At 43.6% G+C, this 20,108-nt stretch overlaps 1 protein-coding gene across 1 annotated transcript in view; it reads right to left on the reverse strand.

Moving 5' to 3' along the window:
• Positions 1 to 7,566: 7,566 nt before the first annotated feature.
• Positions 7,567 to 20,108, reverse strand: part of LOC104570863 (mitogen-activated protein kinase kinase kinase 5) — a 91,356-nt gene continuing 78,814 nt past the window's right edge. Inside the window, exons 22-30 of the mRNA XM_088529680.1 lie at positions 19,684 to 19,861; positions 19,420 to 19,588; positions 16,925 to 17,110; positions 14,134 to 14,239; positions 11,306 to 11,549; positions 10,280 to 10,392; positions 9,270 to 9,382; positions 8,508 to 8,584; positions 7,567 to 7,627 (exon numbers count right to left, since the gene is read on the reverse strand). Of these exons, the coding sequence (XP_088385806.1) occupies positions 7,567 to 7,627; positions 8,508 to 8,584; positions 9,270 to 9,382; positions 10,280 to 10,392; positions 11,306 to 11,549; positions 14,134 to 14,239; positions 16,925 to 17,110; positions 19,420 to 19,588; positions 19,684 to 19,861 (1,247 nt within the window). The remainder of the gene's footprint in view (positions 7,628 to 8,507; positions 8,585 to 9,269; positions 9,383 to 10,279; positions 10,393 to 11,305; positions 11,550 to 14,133; positions 14,240 to 16,924; positions 17,111 to 19,419; positions 19,589 to 19,683; positions 19,862 to 20,108) is intronic.

Consider the following 20,108-nt stretch of genomic DNA (forward strand, 5'->3'; position numbering starts at 1 on the left):
CTTATTTTCATGAAGATGAACATTACATGATTGCAGAAGCCATACTCAGCAACAGCTGTAGAATGAAATCTGAACCGGGTTTCCAAGTTCACCTTCTTCTCATAGTCTTTTCCTCCTTGAACACATCTAATCTGCACAAGCATATTATATGTCACAGTTCCCAGGCAGAAGCCACATTCTGTAAATGTCCTTCCTGGAAGAAACATGGATATGCAAAGAGTCACCGCAACAGCGTGAGCAACACGCTGTGGCTTGCAGCACGCATCCAGATTTATGCACATTTTTCAAGGGGAAAAGAAAATACGTTGTTGCAAAATCACAGAGTGCTCACATAATTGAGGCAATTATTACACCGATCAGATTTAATTACATTTAACACAACAAATAATTTTCAGCTGTAAGTTTTAACTTGTTTATATGCACAAGTATAAACCACTCATCGTAAAAAGTGTCAGCCTCGGCTTCTTGCAAATTCTATGTGTTAAAGTTTGAAACAGCACGTAGGAAAGAACATCCATTTCCAGATGAGACCCCTGCGAAATGACCGAATATGCTGATTTAACTACATTAGCACAAACTGTCTGTACCGAGAGAGAGCAGCACATAACCCAGTTGCTCAGGCACCACCAAGCGTGTCTGATTTTCCCCCCAAAGTGCAGTATATACATACGTGTATACACACATACACACACAGGAGTGCGGGGGAGCGGGTGAGGGAAGCAGCATGGCCTGTGCTGCACAGAGCACACACAAAAAAGACACTTTCAGCCCTTGCACAAACATTACTTGGCCACGGAAAGATACTAAGATACAGGAATTTAGCAGCCTATTAACAAATCTTTACAGAAGCCATCCCTTAGCATTACCTCCCCTCGCTCTACCACATGCTTTTGAATTCAGTTTAGTTATATCACTTCTATTCTACAAGCTACGGAATAAATCAGTGTCTCTATGTCATAATGCTCAGAGATGCAGCATTATTAGGAAATTACTGAAGTAATTGTAAGACCTGGCCTAGAATTTGAAAGTTTGATATAGACTCTAATCAGAAAAAAGGTAGTAATGGAATGACCAAACTCAACTTTATTTTTATATTTAAAGGGTGAGAAATGTTTGCAATAAATCTGTATCTCATGTTCAAAAAACCTAGAGGACAATAACAAAAGAAAACATAAAGTGAAAGAAGTGGTATAACGTCTCTGACAAAACGTACGCTTTCTAGCACTTGCAAGAACTTACAGTTCTAGTATGTGTAAGAACTTACTACCGAGGCAATACCGTATCTTGTCTCACATCAATGTTACCTTCATGCTGCCTTGCTCTTTGATAAACACAGCCTGAACTTTCGAACCAGAGCAAAAGTCTTTGCTGGAGTTACTCTTGGTTCTGCTCCTCTGGTGCCGATACAAAACAGAATGTGAAAACTTCATCCGAACAGTTTTGGCAGCCGCAGAACAGAATCCTGAACTGCGGCATTCCCTCCCTCAGGAAGCGCGCGAGATCCTCCTAGCGGCACGGGCACGAGAAACCCGCGCACGGCGCGGGGCGGCAGCCAGCGCCGACGCACTGCCACACACACCGCCTCATTCCAAAAACCTACAGGAAAACACTGACTTTTACCATCTCCCGAGGAGGGCCGGCAGCTCTCGCTCACTTTAATGGGATCTATCTGCACAATAATGACCGGATTAAGATATCCTAACAACCTCTTAACCAAAAGACTTCAATTTATATCACAGATAGGAAGGAGTTTTAGGAAACTGGATAAGGTTCTAAGCTCCCATCTGCTGTATTCTTTCTGTATATTTATATTTCCCTTGCAAGTTATCTATTTGTTCAGAAGGCCAAATATCACAATAAAATAAAATTTCAGTAATTCCCACACTGAAAACAGATGAGGATAAAACAAAGAGACAGATGAAAAGCCTCCTTGCAAGCTGTTACAGAGAGAACACTTGAACAGTTTCCTTTAACAAGTCGGCCAGAAGATCTGGCATAATTTAAAGCACAGATTTGCACTGCTGGTAAAGGAGAACACAACTAATATTACAATTATTTGTTTAGGAAAAGAAAATGACTGGAAAAAACATGCAACATCATTAAATTGAAGTTTTCTTTGCAACAAAAGCAAAACCACCATCCTGCGTGGTTTCTTGATGCCCGTGCGAAGCGCTACCCCTGTTCACTGCTGGTCGAGGCGGGTTTGGCGGGAAGAAGCAGACGTGATTCCCAGGAGCAGAGGCAGGCGCCTCCGAAACGCTCCCTGCTCCTGAGGGTGCAGGCACATGGGCAGCCCCAGAAAGCTCCCCAGCACTGCGAGGTGCCCAAGAAACATCAGGGAGGGAGATGTATCCGTAACCAGCACAGGTTAGACTGCAGCCTTGCTGCTGGGCTCGCCTGGCCCCTGCACACTGAACTGCAGCCTTAAAGAAAAGCAGAAAGACAAGGAATAAAAGGCTCTCGCTGGTGGCCAAGCCGCGCACCTGGAGGAAGGCAGCCGGGCAGCGGGGCACCTGCCTACCACGAAAGGGAGCAGCCCGCAGCACCTCTGCGCCGGCCCTCGCGGCGCCGGCAGAGCCTCCCCGGGTTATCTCGCAGCGCCTGTGTACCCAGGCACCAGAGCAAACACCGAAAGGGCGAGCGGGAGCAGGGAGCCAAGCAGGAGGCCAAGCAGGAGGCCAGTGTCACAGGCGAGGAGGGCGAGCTGCCCCGCGGCGCCCGCTGCGGCGCACGGGACACCAGCTCGGCCCCGCCGAGCCCCACGGCCCCGGGGCCGGAGGACGTTCCTGGGGGCAACCGCGCCGTACGGACGGACGGGCCGCAGCAGGGAGGCACACGGGCAGCTCGATGAAAGTTTAACTCTGCTACGTGACACACAAGGAAGCTCTGAATGAACTTTAACTCGTGCTCGAGCCGCCTCGCGAGGAACGCAAGCGGATCCACCCCCCGTCCGCAAATATTTTGAACGGGTAGAGGTCAAGTTCAAAACAATAATGTGAAATGAAAGGAAAATAAACAGCAAAATCCATCAGAATAAATCATAGGCATGTGACTCTTAAAAGTGATAAATAATAAATACATAAGACGTGTGTTTTCTTGACGCTCATATATCCTTTTTGATAAATAAATAAACAAATAAATAAATCACCGATGACTGGTAAAGCAGAAGGCCCAGCAGCAAGGCAAAGACCCGCTAAAGACTTTGCAGAAGGTCTCCTGGCAGCGCACTGGGTCTCGGCCCTTCCCATGGAAGGGGCAGCGAGCGCGGCCACCAGCGTGGGCAGACGCCGGATAACCCCGCACATCCTTCCCGAGCCCTTCGCAGAGGGGAAACCCGCGCGAGAGCCCCGCGCCTCCAACTGTTATTAAAGAGGAAAAAAAGCAAACAACGCGGCACGGGGGCGGACGGGCCCCGCACGTTTGCCGCCCGCCGCGTTACATAAAGGCGCGTTACCAGCAACGCGCGGCGGCCGCGGGCCCGTCCCGCGCGCCCCGGCGGGCTCCCCCGCTCCCCGCCGCCCGCCCCCGCTCACCTGCGGGGCGCCGGGCCGCGCCGCCGCCGCGCGCCGCCTCCGCCATGTCGCGCCGCGCGCAGGTGAGGGCGCCGCGAGCGGCCCCGCGGGCGGGACGTGCCCGGCTGCGGCGCCGGGGGCAGGTGCGGGCGCAGGCGGCGCCTGCGGGCCGCGAGGGCCGCCCTTTCCGGGCGCCGGGGCCGCGCGGGGCGCTGCCGCCGGGGAATGGCGGCCGCGGCGGGGCAGCGCCACAGGTTGCGGCGCGGGGAGCAGCCCCGGCCCGGGCGGAGGAAGGCGCTGGCCTTGGGCGGGGAGCTGCGCCGCGCGGCTCGCGTTACCCCTGCGGTAGGTGCCCTCAGGTAGCGGCACCCCTGCCCTGCACCGGGCCGGGTAAAGAGCTACCGACACCACCGTCCCGGGAGCGCTCCTGCGAGGTGGCCGAGACGTGCCCCGGGTGCTCTGCCGGCTCCTGAGCATCTCTTTGAAAACAGCTCTAGATCAGGATTAAAACATCGTTTTATTTTGCACCTGCTTCCAGGTAGTAAAAATTCTTACAGCTGTGGCTGAAGCAGGTTGGATGCGACATGGGTGCCTGGCACGGGGGCAGCCAGGAGGCAGCGACCCAAGCGCCTCGCTCCTTGGGGGCACCAGCAAGCGGGGCTGGGCAAAGCCGGCCTGGCCCGCGCAGAGCCCAGCTCGGCTCATGAGCCCTCTCCTGGGATGGGGGTAAATGCCCCGGTGCCCCAGGAGCCACTCGTGCTCCGAGGCAGAGGGCCTCGGGGGTAAACACACCGTGTTTGAGCGTTTTTTCATTTTTTTTTCAATGCCTTGATTAGGAAATGAATTATATTCAACTTGTATTTTGTATGAAGTAAGGCTCCCTGAGATTCTTTGTGTACATGGAATAGCAAAGGGGAAACTATAAATCCCTGCTGTGCATATGTAAATGTTAACAGCTTTGCAAATGAGCCAGTTAGCACTTCATACATGGCCTGAAGCAGCTGTGCTATAAAAGAATTTGCTCTCAAGCGTGAGAATATTTTGAGAATGAAGTCTATCCAGTATATGGACAAACACTCATAAGTATCCTTCTCCGAAACCAGTCGTTGCCTACATAGACGGGGTTGTCCTGCCCAGCAATAAGACATTGGGCGCCTCTTCTAGCCCAGCCATGTTTTACCCTCAGACGATACATCTGTAGTCGTAAAAGCTGGGCACTGCTTCCAGGTGAAGCGACCGCTCTGCCGTCATGCCCGCAGGCTGCACGCGTTTCCTTTTGCCATGAAAGCAGGGAGGCCGTTGTGAGGGTGCTCCCTACACTGCGCAGGGCCTGCCCGCAGCGGCAGAACAGCAACATCCAGCGATGGTGCTGCCCTGTAATGACCAGCGTGACACACTCAGCAGGGAGCAGGACACTTAACCTGCAGCCTGGCTGGGGGTGTCCAGGACAGGGATGCAGAGATGGGAGCCGTGCAAGCACACTGGTGCTGCTCATGGGCGCTTTGGTGCAGCACTGAGCCCTCATGAAACCCGTGCTGGCAACGCCGAGAGCCACCTCAGAGTTCTCTGCAACATGTTGCAAAGCCAGGATTATAGCGGGAAGTGCAGCGAAGAGACAAACCTGCCTTCCCACAGAGCTGGAGCAAGTTTGGCTGGGCTTGTTTGTGGTGTCCTCGAAGGATCAGAGCTGGTGGCACAAGCTCTGTGAACAGACCCCCTGCCAGCGAGCGCTGGGAGGCCTCCAGGGACACAGAAAACTGTGGACGCAGAGCGCGCAGTCAGCCTCACCACGCAGAGCACGCGCTCAGCTTCACTACACAGAACCCGTGCTCAGCCTCACCACGCAGAACCCACGCTCAGCCTCACCATGCGGAGCGCACGCTCAGCCTCACCACGCAGAACCCGTGCTCAGCCTCACCACGCAGAACCCATGCTCAGCCTCACCATGCAGAGCGCACGCTCAGCCTCACCACGCAGAACCCGTGCTCAGCCTTACCACGCAGAACCCGTGCTCAGCCTCACCACGCAGAACCCGTGCTCAGCCTCACCACGCAGAACCCATGCTCAGCCTCACCACGCAGAGCGCACGCTCAGCCTCACCACGCAGAACCCGTGCTCAGCCTCACCACGCAGAACCCCTGCTCAGCCTCACCACGCAGAACCCGCGCTCAGCCTCAGCACGCAGGTGCCTTGACACGGCCAGCAGCAGGAGCGCGGGGCTGGCTGCCGAGCAGCTCTGCGGGAGCCAGCGGGCGAGCTGCGGGTGTTAATGCCCCCCGGTGCCAGGCTGCATCTCCTGCAATTGCACAGTCTCCATCCCCAGCTTACAGGAGGCCGATGTTCCCAGCCCAGCGTAACTAGCCACAGCCAACAGGGCTCCCAAAGCATCGACACGCAGAGCGCTGCAACCACGTTTTGTTCAGCTGTGTAACACCAAGGTTTTCAGGCTGCAGTTATTTGGTACAACCAGAACATTCTATTTTGTACTGTTGAATCAAATTAGGGATATTTTCTGAGGTACCCCTTTCCATGTAAATAAGTTTTAGTTGCTTTGGGTTTTGCATGTCATAAGCTCCACAACTGATTTTCCTGGTGCTTAAAATCACCTTGAAAAGCTATTGCTTTCACCTGTAATAGCAGTACAGATTGTTAAATAATAGCTATGTTTCTCCTGAAATGTAGGAAGATTGATTTCATTCCAAAAAGGTGACTGTACACAAACATCCATGAAATTATCTTCAGGGAGCTACAATTTTGTTGTTGTTGTTTTGCCTGTTTTTTTCTTGTATACAATGTTGTTGTTTTCCAAGGTAGCAAATTTACTATGTATGTGTTAGGACAACATCTGATTAGAAAAAAATATATATTTTATTTGAAAATATTTATTAAACTGGGAGAATTCAGGACAAACTGTTCACTGGTTATGAAGAGGCTTGTTTTTAAATCAAGCCTTATTCACTGGCATTTTTTGCAGTCACCTCCCAAGAATGTGATGTTAGCCAGAGCTGGAGCGCTGGAGGGACATTCAGTGTGGATGGAGAGGGAACATCCACTGTCCTTTTTCATGATGCATGAGAAAAGACGTCTTGACTAAACAAAAGCAGAAGGACACACATTCCAGAATGACTATTTGGTGTGTGGAGGGTGGATATTAATTTCTTGAATTTCTCCAGACAATATTTTTTTGTGTACCTGGATTATCAATGCTGGAATTAGACTGAATAAGAACACAGGAAATATTCAATGCTATGATTATCAAAAGAAAATCATAGTAACTTTAACACGTCAGAAAGGTCTCCTTGATACTCAGTATGATTTTTGTCCTCTTTTTTTTTATTCCAATATTTTCCAGTTCTACACCTTTATTTTTGAAAAGTCCAAAAGCATAGGAAAAAGTAATTCTTAGGTTCTCTTTATTTTTAACTGTGTATGTCAGAGATAGCTTTAGAACAAGCTAACATTACTATGGTTCTGGTGTATGCAACTGGTACAGTTCAGTAGTACATAAACAACTCTAGAACAAATGCACCATAGAACTTAAGTTACCAAAAATAAACAATATTAAACTAGGCAGTAGGTAAAAACAATTGCTTTTAGATCTTGCACGCTAAAAGAAAAAATAACTAATTGTGATTGAAATTATGAAGTTCTACAGATTACTGAGATATATTACAAAGAAAAATAAACTTGAGAAGTTGTTGTCACATTTTGGTTTTGTTCCAGTGATGCACAGTCACATGAAATCCTACATGATTGTTTTTACGAAATTAACGTCTGGTCACTTTAACAGGTCATGAATTCATAAAGCTTTGTGGAGTTTTTTTGTCTTAATTTTTGAAAAACTTGCATGTAAAACATATAAAGTAAAATAACAATGCAGGCTGTTTACATATTTCTTAGGGATTGTGGGAGTGAAAGCAGTCAGGAAGCTGCAGTGTTTTTAACATTGGTAAACAAATACTGGATTAAAGTGCAACAGTCCTTCTGACAGCACACCTGCTCTGTGCTGAGAGGAGAGGTTCTCCCTCTGCAGAGGAGCCAAGGCAGATTTCAGTCAGGTGTGTTTCTCTCGAAAGTCCGTGATGGCCTTCCAGAGCGTGCAGAGCATCCCTCCCCTGAAAGAGAAATCACAGAGATGCTCAGGTGCAAAGCTGCTCCACAGCCTGCAAACACTCCCCTTCAGGTGCACACTCATTTTTTGCTCTAGTTTTGATCAATGCAATTCTGTTACTAAAACTCAGGGGGAGGCCAGTCAAAGGTGCAGTACAACACAGGACACTCCAATGGGGGACAGAAACCTTCTCGGCTTGTGGTACAGGGCAGTGCTTCCACTCTTCAGGTGCCTCTTTCAGAACTCAAACTTCTGCTTCCAGTGACATGCATAACCAACAACAGACCACCATCATTATGATAATGTCTGTTATGAAAAATCTTACCACCTGTTTAATTTTGTGTGTATATATATATTCATACATATGTGTGTACATATATATATGTATGTTTTACAAAAAACTTATGTGCACACACAGTTTTGGCAAATGGCAATTTCTAGCATTTCTGTTTAAAATGGATCCCGCGTTGGCGGACACACTTGATGTGTCCTGATGCTAGGCTGATACAGCCTAATATCAGTTGCAGTCCATAAGTATTTCTGCAGCTTTCTGGTGATAACAAACTACATAAGGTCATGTTATCTTCCTTCTTACATAACAGCAAATCTCTAGTGGGACATCCAGTGCCTCCAAACATAAGGTAAAAGCTTTACTTTGAAAAATAAGCTTTTCTTCTAAAGGGAGGTGAAAGGATTTTTTTTTAACTTAAACATTATCAGCGTATTACCAGGAATGCGTCAATATAAAAAGAAATATTTAAAATTGTTACTTGTTTAAAATTAATACAGCACAATCCAGTAAGTAACTGCTCAGTATCAGTTACTTTCTGTTGTAACAGAGCACACTCCAGTTCCGCACAGTTCATTTAAGTCTGAAGCATTACCTCAGTCTCAAACATTTCAGATCATCTCGTGTAACATAGCAGAGAACATCCATTAATGTATAGTCTTCAGCTAAGAACTGCAGGAAAAAAAAAAAAAGGTTAAGTGAACAATTTTGCTAGAAATATAACCCAGTTTTCTATGTTTTATATAGAGGTTTAAGTTTAGAGTAAACCTAGAATTGAGCTGAAATGTGGTACTTAACATAAATCAGGGCAAAATTAATACCCTGGGTTACACAGATGAAGAAATAAAAACAGTTAAGATCGATCTTTTCAAAAGTGGCATCTAACCTTGCTTGAATTTCTAGGAAGTTTTCATCTGATCTGTAGGAGTGACAAGTACCCCCAGGTTTTACCAAGTCAGCTGGAATTCTGAAAAGTCCAACACCTCTAAAATGATGTCCTTCCTGAAGACTAGACATCTACTTCAGGAACCTTCACTTAACACAGTTAGCTAAGCATGAACAACTACTCTGTATCCAAGTGTAATCAACAGGAACTGCTGCAAAAACTGTGAAGATAATGAGGAATTATGAACTAAAGCAACAATCTTCATTAAACAGAGCAATTTATCCTCTTATGCCTAATCAGACTACTAACAATGCTACATTTTTATGAAAGCCCTCCATATTCATGCTTTTCTTGTAACACCAACCACAAGTTGATCTCAAAATGTGATAAAAAGCAAATTAAAAACCTGGGGATCTTCTCAAAATAATACTGCAACCGTGTCACAAGATGAGCAGAAAATATCATTCCTACCCTGTTTATGGTATCCTCATCTGCTCCTTGAACACTCAGCCAGTTTACGAGATCAGGGTCTTCAGTCCCTGTACCAGTGGAATGACGATGACAGACAGACAGTCCAGGAATATCTAGAACAAGTATTTTTGAGACAAGGTTATGTCTTGCCGAAGAATTCTCCTGTCATTTCTGACCTGTGAAGCACTGAGCTTTCCCTCGAGCTTAGAACACCGGTGTCCTCATAAATAAAGATATATGTCATTTCCCAGAGCTCACATGCTGAATGACAGTCTATAAGCAGCTATACACAAATTGTTCTGCTTAGTTAGGGATAAAGCTATTTTACTCAGAAGTAAAGTCTTCAACATGAATACATGATACAGATGCAATTTCTCTCCTCTCTTAAGAACAACTTTACTAGTAAAAGGCACATCAGTATCACTGTAACTGTGTCTATAAGAAGGTTCTTCCGTTGATTTAACTAAATTGTTCACTGTAAGTGATAAAACTGTGTAGGCAATGCCTTAGACTGAGGATCAGCTTTTGGAAAGTAACACTTCTCAGAAACACGTTGCACTGAAACACCAAACAGCACTAGCCCTTCCACCGCCCTTGCCGCACCAAACTGCTTCCCCCAGTAGAGCTGCCTTTACATCGCCTGAAATAGATCCTCTTGAACTTCCAAAGCAACTAATAGGGTAGTCTGCAATTCAAAGGACACATACTTAATACTACTAGATCATCCCCTTTAGGAATAATATTTATTTTGTGGGAAAGATTCTCGTTCTCTTCAATATGATCACAGACAAAAAATATTTGAATCATCCCTTTCTATGTACTGTGATTACTGAAACAAGTTAGTTAACTTATTCCCATAGTATGAACTCTTACTTCAGAGCAGATCCTACCAGAAGCAGCACAGTAAAACACTTGTGTTGAGTCTGGGTCAGCAAGAGAAACAGAAGTTTAGCTGCTGCTGTCTTTTTTTGTGTGTGTGAAAAATGTCTTTGAAATCTCTCCTCACTTACGTATTGGCTGTGATCTAAGACGCAGATTTTTGATCTCTTGATCTTTTTCTTCTATAGCTTGATGTAAGAGGACTTGAAATTCTCTCTCCTTTTGAACCAGCTCCTCCAATAGCCTGTAAAGTTATGGAAAGGAAGCATGCGTTTTTTTAAATAGCTTAGAGCTTTCAGGAAAATGAAGATCTTATTAATACTGTCATCTGGGAGTCACTCAAACTGGAGACATTCCCAACAGAGACAAGGGCAGACTACTGGGAAACCCACTGCCATAAATCAAATCCTGCAGCTAAAACATTTGCTCTGAGCAGACTAGCTAATATACTTTAAATGCAAAGAAAACACAATTATCTGGAAAACAATCTTTTGATAAAACAACAAAATATCTTTTTAAAGAAAGAAAAGGAACACTTTTTAGCTTCAGAATGGCATATGTATATTGATGAAAAATCCAAAACACAGATTTAGGCATTGTTACTTCTTTTAAACACATTTATTTCTCCATCCTTCTCTGATGAACAGAATGTCTTTTATAAAAATGTAGGGCTTGTAAACACTGATCCTCCTGCACTGAATTCTGTGCACAAAACAGGTCTGATGCAGTTTACTTGAGCAGTTTATGTGTGGCTGTCAAATAGCTTGTGTTTGTTCCCTAAGAATAACTACAGAAAGGAACAGCAAGTTCTGCCTGTATGGAAACAAAACACAACACCATTCATCAGCCATACACAGTATATGAAGGAGAGAAAGAGCAGAAGTTTGGCAGCAAGCTCAACTTTTCCAGACTTTCCTTGAAAGGGAACCCAAAATCAAGTCAGACCTTAACTTGTAGCACTATTGTTCTGAAATGAACAGCAAAACTAATACAAGATACCAAGCACCACTGAATGCTGACCCTCAGTTAAACTAAATACTTGCAGTACTATGGATTTTTGATGCTGTCATTTGTATTGTAACATATACATTTTAGGAGCAAAACAATACATATTGTCACAAATAGTCCAGGGGATCTTGACACCTGCTTGGACTTACCTGTTTGTCTCTAACTTTAGTCTCCCCAGCTGGACACTCAGTGACCTATGAACAGCCTGGGAGTCATGGGACACCGTGGAGCTGAGTGTGCTCACGCCTGAGGTAGCTACTGCATCTTCCATGACAATGCAGGGCTGCTGGACAGCTTGGTTCTGAGGCCGGTCATCTTGGTCTTCTTCAATTTCTACCTCATCCTGATCTGCCGTATCACTTTCAGACGCAAGACTAAAATGGGGCCTCAATTCTATTAGAAACATTAAAGCATAAGCAAAAGAAAATATCAAACAAAGTTAAAACAAAACTAGCCTTAAGTGAGTAATTACAGATGAGAACAGAAGATGCTTTCCAGGAGTTGACCACTCGGACAACTGCAACATACACGTTGCAGCCTAGTGACCATTGGAAGTGAAAACCTGGATGAATGGGACTCCCTGCAGGCTAGCACTGGAGGTCAGACTGTGCAGAGCTCTCCCCGCGCGCCGCCTCGCCAGGCCCAGCGCAGCGCGACCAGACCGGGGCACGAGTGCTCTCTGCTGCCCTGGGCAGTGACTGCCTTGGCCTCGCCAAGCGCCGTGGGGAATGTGCTGCTCTTCTCTTGTTGGTCATGAATGACTGCTGCTATGCACAGCATCTGAGGACACGGCTAGCTATTAATTAATACCACTCCTACCGCCTTGGATTTATATCTCGGCTATGAAGCAAAACAGCTGTGTGTCTTGTGAATGCCTCACAGCTGTGCAGGGGATTGGAAGCTTTAGAGATTTTTCAAAATAATCCCCAAATCTCTTTTCTGGCTCTAAGCTGAAGTACTCCATGTAGCAAAAGCACTTTGTTTTCCTTTATTCTGTTCTCAGCACTTTGTGATTTTTCCATGCATCTGACCTGAATCATTTTATTAAATAAATAACCATTATTTTTCTTTCATCCAAATATTCCTGATGCTCATATTCTGTCGTACTTAGCAGTCTCACTATAAGAACACCGTATTTACCAAAAAATTTCATCCAAACATACAGAGAGGAAATAACTAACAGACCCTCTTCCCAAGAATTAAAGTGGCAAACTTCCCTTTGACCTAGCGGGTATAACTCTGCCTGTTCTGTAACAACGTACGTCCACCACGTGCGTTTGTGTGGTGATACAAATCTGAGTAAACCTGAGTTTACCCTGCTTAAGCTACCTACCAGAATTTACCACGTATGCAAAATATGTATGCAAGGGCTGTCGTGCTCCTACAAAATCCATTACTGTAACAACAACTGTTTAATCCTAACCATTTAATAATAAATCTTCCTTCCTTCCTTCCTTCAATTGTAACTGCTCACTGCTGAGCACTCCCTTTAGTCTCCTCACCAAAACATACACTTTTCTATGTAAAACTCATTTGCTGGAAGTTTTTCCTTTTTTTAAAAAAAACTGACAAGCCCCTTCAAGCTCTTCTTTCCAAAACTGACATTTATTCCTTGATCCATTTCTTCATTTCAATGTTACACCTGTTTCAAGGCTGAATGCATCAAGTCTGTGCTTATAGTCTAAATTAAGGAAAACAGATTTATTGTATGGCAGTTACTCAAATAGTGCTATTACACTGGGCAAATATGTCGGGGCTTTCTTTAAATGTCTGGAACTAATAGGAACAAAAATGATTTTTTTTTTGGCCATGTAAGGCATCCACCAATAAGCATAACAATACAGTATCTACTTCTTACCATTCCTTAAACACTATTGTTTTTAGAAATATTAGACCCTTGATAATTAAATGTTATCCATAGGAAAAAAATAATCAGAAGGATGTGACAGAAGTGACAGAAGTAATCAAAAATTGGGGAAAGCACTTAGGGAAAAGGCAGAAGATCAGGGTCTGAAAGCTACTGAGGCAGCAACTTTAGTTTAACTTTGACCATGTGTAATCACCAAAATAAGAGTTTATTAAGGAGGAATTCTACAGTATGGCAATATACAGGCATGACATACATGGCTATTAAAAATACTCAGCATTCCAGTCAAAATTTAGATTTTCCTTGTGACTTGCAAGCTTCACAGAAAGTCTATTTATGCCTTGCTGGCTGGGCTGGGGATGTGGAAAATACCACGGACAGCAGGAAGTGCCATACCTTTTACTGGAATTTTCAGATCCCGTGTTGATAATTTAAGTCTTTACCCATTGCAGAAAACAGGAACTTAATCATTTTTACTTTAGAGTTGGAGCAATAAAGTGTATTTCACCATTAGTCCCAGCAGAGGGCTGGGGAGAGGGGATTAGACACTATGAAGCAGCAGAGAGAACTCTTGAAATAGGTAAACCAGGCAAACAGCGTGGGTTACTGCTTCGTTTATATGGAAGCCTTCCCTCAGCCAAGCCACGTATTCCACTGCCATAAAATGGAGTATTCAAGCAGCACAGTGCTGATTATCTGCTTTGGACAGCTTCTTACCAGGAGACTTCTGAGTGCTCAGAAAAGCAAACCATTAATCTGTGTTTGCAAAACAGGCTCAAAAATCCACGTGTGCTGGGTAGGTCAGCTCTCCTTTGGATTTCAAGGGACACTATTGGGCCCTGAAAAATGAGACCTCAGACTGCCTTGGTGAGCAGTAGCTGGCTACTACCTTGCAAAATGGCTTTAATTACACATCTTAGAAAGGTGTTGTCCAAAATAATTTGGACAACTCACTCGGAAATGTTTGAGCTGTGAAACAGCCAGCAAACAGGATAAAGCTCATTGCTAGTTTCAGAATACTAAGTAAGTGAAACACCCTAACTGCTGCTCTCAGGCACATCTAAAGGGATCAGGTAATGAATACTTGCTGAATATTGAGAAATGACTCACCTGGGACCAGAATAGTAATAGCAGTCTGCACAGCTTTTCTAATTATGCTGTCCAATGCAAACATCCAATGTGGTTTGATGTTGTGATTTCGGAGAACTTTGTTGACCTGGTAACAGAGAGGTCAGGTCAGCTATTACATCCCACAGAACTTTAAATTGTGATATATCATCAGCATTACATAAAAAGTTTAAACTTACAGGTGCTATATCAAAGCAGGTAACTCAAACTATTTCATGTTGTCATTAAATTAAGAAAATAATCACATAGCCATAAAATGCCTGTAGTTGGCAAGCCTTAAAATATTTTGTATTTTCATGAAGTACCAATTCCTGTGATGGGTAGATTTTGACAAATGTGACACTGAAGTTTATTTAACCTTCATGTTCATGGGCAGAAACTGAAAAATGCGTGCCCAAAGACAAAAAGCAAGGACTATATTATGAAAGTCTCATAACTTAAGCTAATTAATCTCCTTATTTTTTGGCATGGTTTTTGACTGCTTTGTCTGGGTAACACAGTTATCCATTTTAAGGTACAATTGTAGGAAATATCAAAGAACTAATGTAATGCTACTTCCTTTTGATTCAGAAAATAGTTAATACTGGTTTAAATGGCTTGGGCCCTTGTATTTGTATTCTGTACCATTTTCTTTCCTTCTCTTTTTTGTTTATTGCCTACACTGGATTATTCCTAATTCCCTACATGCCAATTGCGAACTTTGTTTTCAGATCCTATGGATGCTCTGTGCAACTTGCAGGAATGTCTCCATCTCAGGTAAAGTGTTTTCCAACATCCAAATGCCAGGGAAGAAGCAGGTGAGGTGATGGTGCTGAAACAAAATGGCTAGCCACAGTAAACGACATAGCAGAGAACAGTCTTAATGCTATTTTTCAGGCATGGAAACAGTCAAAATCAGCAGAATCTGTAAAACTCCAAAAGTTGCAGGAACATATACATTTAGAAAGTTATAAAAACTACTCCAAACCTTATGGGGGAAAAAAAAAAAAACATCAGCAGCAACTATGGCTTACTGAGGATACTCTTATATCTTCTGAAAAAAAAGAGAGTTTGATTTAATTCTCTCAAACTGCACAGCCTCTCTGTAAGAAGTAATCGCAGTCACACAGTCGATGCGTTCAGAAGACGTGTTCAAGATTAGTAAGTGTTATTAATCACAAACCCCCTCGTCCGTGCCCCAGCATTCCCGCAGGGAGCTCAATCTCCGCGCGGGTGTTGCCGGCAGCCGCGAGATGGCACCTGGACACCGGGCCGGAGGCGGCGGCATTCCCGGGATGCAGCCCCCAGGCCCCGGGAGGCAGCTCCGCTCCTCTGCCGCTCTCCGGCCAACACGCGGCTGCACGGAGGCTGCACGACGCAGCTCCGTCAAAAACACACACATCCACAGCAAAGGGATTTCCATTTTTATAACACAACACAAAAGTCCTGCTTTGGTTGCTCTGATGAGGATATCCTGCGTATTAAGCCTCATTACCTCAGATTACATTATTAAGCCCTGAGAACAAGGAACCGTTTTGCCTCGCTGTGAGCAATATCCCAGTCTCTATGGTGCCCAAGGGATTGGCACAGACATAGTGTTCCACCTACTAGAGAAATCATTTCTTTTTTTCTCAATCTAGTATATTTTTATTTCATAGGTCAAAACAGGAGTAGTATCAAGCTAAATGGAGAGCAGTTAAAAGGAAGTATACTCAAAGTGAAGACTCAAAGAAAAGCCTCTCATTTGGGGAAACTTCTTCTTTACAGATTCATCTTACACATGAGGTTTTTTTTTTTTTTTTGGTAAACAGCATCTAATTCTCTGCCAGTGCAGTCTGTGCAACAGTATAAATGCTGTGCAGTCCTTCCCGAAAGCTCTTTATTACCTCTCAGAGTGCCCAAGACTTAAGTGCTCACAAATCATCCACCTTGAAAGTCTACTTGGATTGTCTTTCTGGTTTTACTATATGATGCCAATCCAAACACAGTGATGCTCAGCACAGTTGCACTTTCCCACATCAATTATTCACTCTAAGCATCAAGTCTGATTGTTTGTGACTAACATTTAAATACAAACCTTAAGGAGAAAAAACATTCGGTTTTGGTAAACTAGCTATTTAAAGGTTATTCATGTGTGTGCTTGGTCGCTCACTTTAGAAAACATAATTTTTGCATTAATTACTGACCAAAATAAATCTTTCGAGTTTCCACCTCATGTAAAAAGAATATAAGCTATTTTTATTCCTATTTGTCTTGATTATTGTAAATTGAAATGAAAATGCCTAATTTGGCAGAATTACTAGACAAAAACACCAAAAGAGGAGTTCAATGCAGTATCATAAGGCAGACAAACTATAATTTGGGGCACAAAGTGGCTTAACAAACTTGTTTATAAGGGAAATTGAGTTTGAGAGTTTTGCTTTTATGTAGAATAAGCCTTAAGCTCAATGCTGGTCTTATTTAGCAGAAAGCACTTCAAAATGAGATTTTTTTCAAGGCTCTTCTACTGTAGTATTATGGTATAATCTTTGCACAACTTTGGTGAACCTTCTATATCTTTATTCAGAGAAAACTGGGCAGTCAACAAAAAGACAGACAACCAAGGACAGACAACCAAATTGTGATTGTGGTCTTTTTTTTTCTCTTTCTTTTTCTTACTAGAAACTCAGAGCCTTCAAATATTCATTTTCTGATAACTCTGAAAAGAAGCTACTGAAGTTCATTTGTTCTGACTTCTAGTTTGGATGCTTTCTGAGGTTTCATCACACAAAAAGTTTTGCGAATGACAACTTACAGCATCTTGGAATCCAAACAGCACCAGCTGCACCTGACTGATTCCATGGCTGTCGAAGTCCAGCTCCAGTTTCAGCTTTGAAAGAGTGGTCGCGATGATTTTGCGATCCGTAGACCGCACAAATTCTCTGAGGCTGGAAACAAGTGTCGTGATGTGTTCCCATTTTAGCTTGGGCTCTTCAGCTCCCTGTCAGAAGGAGAGGGAGGAAAGGAAATAGTATTGAGCGTTACCTTTTGAAAGGTACCCAGGGACTTAAGCCAAAAATGTCACCTGGCTATAGCGATTTCCAGAAAGTCTGCTGCTACAGCGAACGCAATGGTGCAGCTGAGGTCACGCTACAGTGCAGTATCCAAGAGCTCTACCACTGAGCTCCCTGCTCCTGCGGTGTGACTTATGAGTAGCTGACTTGGTGTTATGGTAGTTGCTGAAGCATACATACAGATTATAGTCTGCATGCGTGACCAAACAGAAGCAAAAGGATGTGACCTAATGCACTGCCCACTACAAGCTACTCCTTTACTTGCCAAAATAGGTACTTTGCAGTGCCTCTGTTTCTTCGATGTGAGCATAAAGCATGCAACAGTAGTTACAGCTACATCGTTTCTCTGTTCCAAGCATAAATTCAATGTGTGCAGAGAGACAACAACATGTGAAGCTCCACAGTGGCTTTTAAAAGAGGAGATAAGAAGGTCAAGCAAAACACTCAGAGACTATTTCTTCCAAGCATGCTTAATTTCTCTTGAAACGGGACTTTTACACTTACCTGTTCTTAGAGTATGTCTGCAATCTCTCACTAAGTGTAATGAATACTCTATAACCCACCACTCATCTACCTCTTTTTAGAAGCTTTTATGGTTTTGTGTCAGCTACAAAGACAGCCAAAAGTTCAAAAGCATTCATCAGAGTAAGTATCTAGGTAACAGCCAGAGGACTGTATTTGCTTTCTAAAGTTATGCCAACTGAATAAAAATTCATTTCCAAATCTACAAATGAAATCAGAAAGATAAAACCATTCTGACTGTTCAACATACAAATTCTTATTCTGAAGGAAAGTATTTATTAAGTATTTATGGAGACTAAAGACAAGTAACACTGATTTCCACAACAGAAGACAGCCCCTCTCTTTGAGGCAGTAAACCGCATCCTACTGAAGGGGTAATAGCCCCATGGTTGTGTGCTTTGAACTCTGCCTCTACAGCCCTATCCCTCTGCTCCTGTTTTGGATGGTGCAAGCCCAGCCAAGGATCGGCAGTTAGTCTGTCTGCCAGCATTTGGTGGCCAGTCCGGAGCAGATCCCGGTGGCTGAAGGGCATTCCATACTCACGTTACATGCACTATGAAGAGATCTCTCTACACCTTGAGGTTTTCAGCCTCTCACACTCACTTTGGTTATTCCTTTCATACACATGCTAACAGATGTATATGTTATAGCAGCAGAGCAAGGATCATGGGCATCTCTATTGCCATCTTCCATTTTAAAACTTTCTACAATTACCGATTTTGTTTATTTTGTTTTGCTCCCTCCAAGAGTTAGAAGCTTCTCATATTAGCATGGAAACAAACCCAGCTACGTAAACTGCGGTATATGCATGAGAATCATACTGGTTTGCATCAGTTTGTCAAACCACTGCTACCTTTAGAAACCGATTTACCACATTTTATACAAACACCCTGTGATACCCAGCCTTGAGAATGAAGTGAGTCAAATAACTACTAAGAAATTACAAACACAACATGTCCAAACTCTGTGTTGCAACATCTAGCAGGATAGTGGTGACCTAATTTATTCAGAGTCATCCTGAACTGCTACATCACGACCATCCCCACAAAGAAGTGCCATTTTTTTGTTTGCTGCAACAAACTCAGCACTCCCTACTCTATTCTACTCTATTTTCCCTCTCCTCTGTATATAATCTCCAACTGCTGTGTGGAAAGTCTGCTCCTTGATCCTTTCCTTCCACTTCTGTGGTTGTTGGCTGGAATACACTGAGGTACCAGTCAGCCCCATATTTTATATGCAATAACCTAACACAAGGTCGGAGGGCACCACAAACCCGAACCTTCTCTCCATGAAGGCACCCAGCTAGAACACAGAATGCTGCACGAAAGGCAGGTAATCCTCTCTGGAGCTGATCTCTTCTACCTTAGTCAATCTCACACCCCCAGTTTGATCTGTTTGAAAATCACAGGTGAAAATAGAGTAACATGAAGACATGTTTTTCCATTGTTCAACCATCACTAAAATCCAGACACAGCTATACTATTTACAAATAACATGAAGCATTTGTACTACAGACAGCATAAATATAATTTAGTGCCTATTTTTAAGAGCCTCAGTAAAACAATGAACCACTACAACTTACATTGTATGTGCCTTCAGGGTCAAAGATTTTTTTTTAAAAAATGCTCTAGTATTTAGTATTTAAATGTTTAAAGTAATTGTAGACAAGTCTTCAAAATATATAGAATTTTGTTGCCCTCTGAAATTGCTTTACCTGAGCCAAAGCTTCCATTAAGTTCCTCACCACCTTTTCTTGGTCCTCAGTTAATATCCTGTGAAGAGTGGCCCTCCTTTCACTGTCTTTCTTCAGCAAAAAAAACCCAGAATCTTTCTCTTCAGGTGAAGGAGGTGCACTGTGATCTTCAAAATTCTCATCTGGGATGCTTAAGGAAAGACAATGAAAAGAAACATTAACAAAAAAATCCCAATGCAACGTTCCTAATCTAGTGTGTAACATAAATGCCAGGTAGCTCTTTACCTCAGAAAAAGGGACCTGATTCCCTTTCCATCTTTTTCTCCACAGGATTTAGCTCGTGTTTTGAAAGAGAATGGATCGATTTTTAACTCTGTGTCAGGTGAGACGGAGCCATATTCACTGCTGCTGCTTGTATCTTCAACCAGAACAGGAACAGGTAAGGATATACTCCGAAGATACTCTAGTCATACAGGAACATTCAGAAAATTACAGATAAATAGCATTATCACTGTCTTGAAGTGAAAAGGCTACTCTTTCAGAGGAAAAAAAGACTCTAGTCTTTTTTTAATTGTCATTACACACACACACACACACACACACAATAATATCAAAAAAAAGTCCCCAGAACTCATTCTTCTGGAATAGAATAGTCACAATTTTAATGAAAAGCTGCATCAGATATGGAAATACTGGGCTCTTTGCAAGCT

This window comes from Tinamus guttatus, unplaced genomic scaffold, assembly GCF_059628265.1.
Source record: "Tinamus guttatus ecotype Peru unplaced genomic scaffold, ASM5962826v1 Tinamus_guttatus_pri_ptg000336l, whole genome shotgun sequence".
NCBI classification, from domain to species: Eukaryota; Metazoa; Chordata; class Aves; order Tinamiformes; family Tinamidae; genus Tinamus; species Tinamus guttatus.